At 52.1% G+C, this 7,012-nt stretch overlaps 1 protein-coding gene across 2 annotated transcripts; it reads right to left on the reverse strand.

The window, feature by feature from the left end:
- Positions 1-451: 451 nt before the first annotated feature.
- ACAD8 (acyl-CoA dehydrogenase family member 8) lies at positions 452-6,969 on the reverse strand. 2 transcript variants are annotated; one of them, XR_004842418.1, is made up of 11 exons: positions 6,611-6,969; positions 5,902-6,071; positions 4,999-5,108; positions 4,669-4,745; positions 4,280-4,417; positions 3,778-3,913; positions 3,579-3,676; positions 3,180-3,332; positions 2,158-2,260; positions 786-1,344; positions 452-687 (listed from the first exon to the last, which is right to left on the reverse strand). XR_004842418.1 is itself a non-coding variant. In XM_009642134.2 (10 exons), the coding sequence occupies exons 1-10, from the start codon at positions 6,641-6,643 to the stop codon at positions 1,292-1,294; spliced, it is 1,071 nt and encodes a 356-aa protein (XP_009640429.2). In that variant the 5' UTR covers positions 6,644-6,969; the 3' UTR covers positions 452-1,291. The 2 variants fall into 2 exon arrangements, 1 of the variants encoding a protein (XP_009640429.2); XM_009642134.2 differs by having other exon boundaries at positions 452-1,344.
- Positions 6,970-7,012: the final 43 nt, after the last annotated feature.

Below are 7,012 nucleotides of genomic sequence, written 5' to 3' on the forward strand. Positions count from 1 at the left end.
AGGTCTCGCCGGGGACCCCGCCGCAGGCAGGCGGCTGTTGCGGTCCGAAGCGTGAGCGCTGACGCTGCGAACTGCCCTGGCCGCCCTGCGAGGGAAAATTCCCCTTTGCAGAGGGTGCAGGAAAGCGAGCGAGGAGACGCAGGGGCCGCTAGCGACAGCCTCCGGCCGTGTAGCAGAGCCCGAGGCCGAAACCCAGCTGTGTCTGCCAGTAACGCCCCGTCACCTCCCTTCCCTGCCGCGTCCTAGGTATGTGCTGAGGGAAAAGAGGCGCTGGTTCACTTGGAGAGGTTAACAGAGACAGGGGAACTAAAAAAATAAATAATAACCCTCAGAAACTGAACTTTTTTGCAACCCCCTATTGCAAAAAGCTGCTACCTCTGGTTAAATACCCGAAATGCCACCAAAGAAAATGATCACAACTTCTGACGCTGTCAGTAAAGTTGCTATCATTGCTTTATTGATTCCAAATCAGAGGAGAAATAATAGTTTAATTCACCAAGGGTTTTTCTGCCCCCTCCGTTGCAGGCAGCAGGGAGCACTGATTTGAGGCAACGGTTCAGTGTTTTTGTGCAGGACTTTAGCTCTTGATTTGTACCTCTGTACTGCAAAGGCTTCTTGGAGACGAAGCACCAGTATGCGGTGGGAAGGGGGAGAACAAGCAGCGCTTGGTACATTAGAAAAGGTGCGCTGGGAAGAGAGAGAGGAGTGCTTCTAGATAAACGAAAGGCATCCTGCTCCCCAGTTAAAAAGCCATTGCGCTCTGCAAGGGGTTAGAGCTGTGGGACGTGTGGCTGACTGGGTCCCAGCGGTGCAGGCAGCACCCAGGAGGACAGGTTTTTAAGCAGGGGAACTAGTTCCCTCGAACTGGAGATTTCACTGATAGAGGAAGAGTCCTGTGGGATCAGGCTGCACCTCTGCCTGAAGTTCCCCCTCCAGTCCTGACTCAGCAGAGATGACCAACAGCTCTAGTGTTTCTCTTTCCAGGAAGGATGGCTGCCAAGCAGCCCATGATCACGGTTTGGAGACAAAGGCTCGTATTCACAGCTGTGATTTATATCTTCAGACTGCACAATACTAGCCTAGTAACAGCAGCTCTGCCAGGCACAGAGGGCAGCTGTGGCAGCGTGTGGGTGGCATCCAGCTGTGCTCCCGGTCAATATAAGGCAGAAAGACTGTTTCCACTGGGATATCCCCCTCTCCGCTCCCGGGGAGAGAGCTGGTGAACAGGGGCGGGAAACAGACCAGGTTGTAACAGATGAAGTGATTTAAGGCTGGAGCTTAGCTCCTGGCTTCAGCCCTGTAGCAGATTCCTGGCCACAATCATCCGCATCACCTCATTGGTACCTGCAGGAGGATGAGGGTGCAAAAGGCAGACAGTTAGGAGATGGTCCAATTCTGTCCCCAATGGAGGCAAAGAGAATTCTTCCCCGAGCTGCAGTTTACAGCACAGCAAAGCTCTTCCCACTGATTGTGGTCTTGGGCCAAAGTACAACTGCCGAGTGCCGGCACATTGCTCGGGAGAGGTTTCGGAGTGGGAGATGCTGGTGCTTCTTATTTGGGCATTGAGAGGATGCGGGCACCAGGCATCAAGGAGAACTGGATATATACCAATATCCAAGTTCTCTGCTTTACTATTTAACACACGTACAACACACAGAAAGACTGTAGACCCGCTTGGTATTGGAAAGAGTATGTCCCTTGTCAGGTAGGCTGGTTGTAGGTGAAGGGATTTCAAAGGAGGGAAAACAAAATGGTTCGGAGGCCAAATTGAGATTAGAAAAGGCCAAGCACTGTTAGGGACACAACATCAAAGAGTGAAAATAGACCAGAATCACAGGAAAGGAATTGTTGGGGAGCGTCAGCAAGTGTCTGTAGGAGTAATGGGATGAAACTGGGCAGAGGCACCGCTAACATGACAACTAGACATCCCCCCCTGCTGTAAGACTCTTCAAATGCACAGTAACTGCTCCACTACACCAAGAGCTCTTGGCCAGGGGATTCACACGAGGGAAACCTCATGCTCAGAGCAAAATGGGATTCTGAAACCAGAAATGGGATTCTGAGACCACAGAGTCATGTGGGAAGGCGGAGGCATCCGGAGGGTCTGTTGTGTCCTGGCTTCATGGCCAAGTCACTGGCAGTAAGAGCATCTTTTACCTTCCAGGATCTGGTGGACTCTGATGTCTCGCATGAACTGCTGCACAGCATAATCCTTCAGGTAGCCGTAGCCCCCATGCATCTGTAGAGCCTGGTTACAGATCTAAGAAGATAACATCGCTGGTGAAGTGATTTGTGTGGTGTTGAAGACAAGTCAGTGACAGAAGCTCGGTAAGAACCCAGGAACCTGGGCTCATTTTTTTTTTCTAGTCACCTAATCTCATCTCTTAACAAAGCATGGTGTGACAGCAAGTCCTCATCAGTGCTGCTCTCAGTGCTATCATGTTACTTAAGTGCTGTTTCACCTTAGCGGTGCATTTATGTGAACAAGATAGCACAGAAATACCCGGGAAATGCTTTACTTAACTAAGGCAATTTTTGCTGCATTTCTATGGTGCTACTGATGCAAAAAGCAAAATGCCAGATCACCATCTAGTGGTCAGTCAGGCGAGGAATGTGTTCAGAGCTCTGGTTTCTGCTGAAATGTGACTCCATGTGTCACTATCTGTCAACTTGGGACATAGAACATAGTAAATAGCAAAAATACAGAGTGCTGAGAAAATACAGTAGCTTCTAAATGACACTGATAGAGGAAGTGTCGAGATGCAGATTGCCTTTCCCTTTCTTTTCCTCCCTTCTTGCTTTCTCTTATCAGGGATGTTTCGTGATAACGTATTTTTCAGTGGTCTAGGAAAGACCACTTGCGACCTAGTATGCAGTATGTGTATTATCCTTTGAAAATAAAAATGCTCTACTCCCTGTCCTGTCTCCCTGCTTGGTCCACTAGAAAGTAGTGTGGAAAGCACTAGAGGCCAGGAGGCCTGAACTGAGGAGAGGCTGACACTGCAGCCTCTGCAGGAAGCAGAATTCTGCCTTGTAAAACATGGTGGTCCTTTAATGAGGCTTCTGGCTCTATGAACGTGCTTGGGTCTGGGTCCCTACAGTGTCCCTACAGTTCTCTCTGACATCCTGGGCACTGAGAGGGGGCACTTACGATGCCAACTGAGGTTTGAGTAACCTACCGCAAAGCATTCATCAGTAGCGAAGAGCTTGGCCATGGAGCACAGCACAGCCGCGTCCTCCCGTCCCTCCTGCAGTGCCCGTGCTGCATTGCGAACCATGAGCCGTGCTGCCACCAGGCGCGTCGCCATCTCCGCCAGCTTGAACTGCAGGTACTGCCAGCAGGCAGCACGAGAGGAAAAATTAGGTCAGCATCTTTGGAGGGGCCTGGGTCCCAAACCACATCCCCACTACCTTCAGGCAGCTCTCAGGCCTAACAGACTTTCTTACTCAGGAAAAGCATGTTCCTGACTTCTCCAGGGAAGACCCTGTGAAGTGAGTGATGGGACCTCTGGCCACTTGTTCAAGCCAAGATCAGAAAAAGCACAGCTCTGGGAGTGCAGATCTGGTGGAGAGGTTACCTGATTGTTTGCTAGGGGTTCTCCGAACTGTTTGCGGACAGTGAGATGTTCCTGAGCCAGAAGAACAGAGGCATGGGCGGCTCCTAACGAACAAGAAGCTGGTGGGAGAAGCCAAGGACACAGCGTGAATATGAAGCTAATGCAGATGGGCAATGAGATGATTCTGCCCTCCTCACTTGGCGCTCAGCTCTTTTCTTACCAATATTTATCCTGCCTCCATTCAGTCCCTTCATGGCAATGCTGAAGCCCTGCCCTTCAGCTCCCAGCCGGCTGCCAACAGGAACAACGCAATCCTCAAAGATCACTGCCCGAGTTGGCTGGGAATTCCAGCCCACCTAGGAAAAAAAAGAGCACCTTCCAGACTGCCTGCGGAGCAGCACACCTCCGGCTCCCAGCAGAGCACTGCCCAGCCTGCCCTCACCCCCTCGGTCCCATTGCCAAGCTGCCACAGAGTGCCTGTGGTCTACGTGGTTTGGCCTCAGTGTGCTGAGCTGGAAACTGGAGTGCATGCACTTGAGAAGAGGCAGAGATCCAGCAAACCTTGATGTTCCTGAGATTAAAATCCTTCACTTACCAAAGGGACGGCTATTGGGCAAACTTCACCAAAGCTGGGTTTGGCTTGTAAAAATCATGCCAGGCTGGGACTCGTCTCAGTCCCGCACTTCTCTCAAGCGCACAGATGTAAAACCCAAGCCTCTTACCTTCTTCTCTTTCTTGCCAAAGCTGAGCCCCGGTGTCCCCTTCTCCAGCACCAGGCAGGAGATGCCCTTGGGACCTGGGCCTCCCGTACGACACATGACCACGTACACATCTGTGTCGCCTCCCCCACTGATGAAGGCCTGCAGAAGGGCACAAGAAGAAAGGGCTGCCTGGTGTATGCTGGCCCTGAGCCTGCAGCAGCAGCTGGGGTACAAAGAGCCCCCGGCCAGGAGGTATTTAGGGACCCAACTGTACTAAGCTCTGGTGAATGCTCTGCAGAGCATGTCCTACCTTGGGAGAACAGAGAGAGAGGAGGAGAGAGTAGGAAATGGGAAGGAAGGCATTGTGCATGCAGTGCCATCCAGCAGCCTTAGGAGGAACAAAGAGGTACCTTGGAGCCGTTCAGGACGTAGGTGTCCCCTTTCCTCTGAGCTGAGGTCAGCAGGGAAGCGGCGTCACTTCCACTTCCTGTTGGAGAGGTAAGGGAGCAGCCAGTGAAGCTGCAGGTCCAGGGCCTGCAAACTCTCTCGGGATTGTAGCCAACGACACTCGGGTTTGTACCACGAGCATCTCAGCAATCATCATCTGCCCCTTCCCAACTCCCCAGCCCAAATGAACACGAGAAGAGACTTTTCACCTCCCACTCCATGCAATGTTCATGTCCAGGTAAGCCACGTTAGGAGTGAGGGAAGGGAGAAGATTTCTGGTTGAGGATGCTCACCTGGCTCAGTCAGGCAGTAAGAAGCAAATTTTTCCATGCTACAGAGCGATGGACAGAACCTGTGCCTCTGTTCCTCATTGCCAAAGGTGTCGATCATCCAAACACACATGCTGGAGCAGGAGGGAAGGAGCAGCATTACAGTACACGAGCACAGCCCCGGGAGGAAGGTGGGTTATGCAAGAACACCCCTGGCTGAACAGAACACAGCTCCGTGGAGTTCAGTCAAAAGCACCAAGGCTTGAAAGTGCATTGCTCCACCTCTGCGGCAGGTGATCCGAAATATCCCCGGAGGCTGCCCTCCTTCCCCCTGCCCCCATGCACGCTGAAAGGGAACAAAATTACGTGCCACGGAGGCCGGGAGGAAGGAGATCGCCTTCCATTCACCACAGACTCACTGCCTCGTGGAAGAGCAGGTTCCTATTTAACAGCCTCGGCGTTGCCCTCGGCACTAAGCCCCACTGTCCCTTTGGAAGGCTGTACTTGCATCATCACCCCACCTTCCCGTGCAAAGCGAGCCCGCCACTGAACATGTCTGTGCAAGCAGGACAGGGCTCTGGTGTCAGCTCTGGGCTCTGTCACAGCACAACCAAAGCACAAAGGCTTTTTCCAGGCAGGTTACTATCTATAGCCAGCTTAAATGGAAGAGTAGGGAACAGAATCCAGAACTTAATCCCATCTTGCATGACACAAAGCTAAAATTACTCCTTGGTGGTATCTCAATTTTTGTAGCCCATTTGTTTACCGCTGTCAAGAGATCCTCACAGGGACGCATCTACTTGGGGTCCCAACTTTTAATAACAAGCAGCACCGAGAGAGCTGTCTCCCGCTGGATTTAGAGCCCAGAGAAAAAAATACGATCTCTAGCCAAGCTGACCCCATCCACCGCTCCGCAGACACACTCACTTGTGGATGCTCATATAAGCAGTGGTGCTGGTACATCCTGTTGATAAAGCTTCAAAGATTATGGAGGTATCAAGTCGTGACAATCCAGAGCCACCCACATCTGGTTTTACGTAGATCCCACCGAATCCTAGCCGGGCTGCCTTCCGCATTGTTTCCACAGGGAATATTTCCTATTAGGACAGGCAGAGACACCGCAAGTGAATATTTGGGATCAATTCCATCTCAATATTCTTTCTGGGCTACCAAGTCCAGTCCCAAACTCCTGCAGAGTTTAAGTTAATTGGGTGGGTTAAAGAAGAAGCAGATATCTGGATGGATACGTAGCACCTTCAGGAGTAAATTTGGGTTTTCAGATGATTGAATAGCCTGGCTGGGAAAGCTTCAGGGAATTTCTGATGGCCTCCCACCCCAGCTACAGCAGCAGCTTCAAAGCAAATCTCCACAGATGGCATTACAGCACTGGGCAGCTATTGTGGGAACCCCTCTGATGAGACCCAAGGATAAGGCCAGGTTGGACAGGGCTGTGAGCAACCTGATGTGGTTCAAGGTGTCCCTGCTCCTGCAGGGGGGTTGGGCTGGGTGACCTCTGGGGGTCCCTTCCCACCCAAACCATTCTATGATTCTATAACAATAAGAATTTATTTATTGTTATTTATATTCTATAAGGGAGGAAAACCTGAGCAGTACAACCCTTCGGAGGCTGTCATACCTTCTCATCCCACTCAGCCATGTGAGGAGCCATCTCCTTGGCAGCAAAATCAAAGGCAACTTTTTGGAATTCCTTCTGCTCCTCAGTCAGGCCGGCGGATGCTAGGAAAGCAGGGAGGGACGAGGATGCGTGTCAGTTGGGGGGAAGCAAGCAGTGCCACCTCTTCTGTAGCCCAAACTGTCCCGGCCTGTCCCTCAGCTCGCACGAACCCGGGGGCTCTGCTGCAGAGACCGTTTCCCTGTTCCTCGGGGCTGACCGCGGGCTTGGGGAGGGGGCTTTCTCAGGACAAAATAAACGCGGGGTCCCAGCTCGCTCTCTCCCCCCGACGGGGCAGGGCCCAGGCTTACAGGCGGGCACAGCCCAGCCTGCCCCCCCGCAGCCTTTCACCGAGCCCCTCTACCC

The sequence above is a fragment of the Egretta garzetta genome, unplaced genomic scaffold, assembly GCF_000687185.1.
Source record: "Egretta garzetta isolate BGI_Z169 unplaced genomic scaffold, ASM68718v1 scaffold207, whole genome shotgun sequence".
Taxonomy (NCBI): domain Eukaryota; kingdom Metazoa; phylum Chordata; class Aves; order Pelecaniformes; family Ardeidae; genus Egretta; species Egretta garzetta.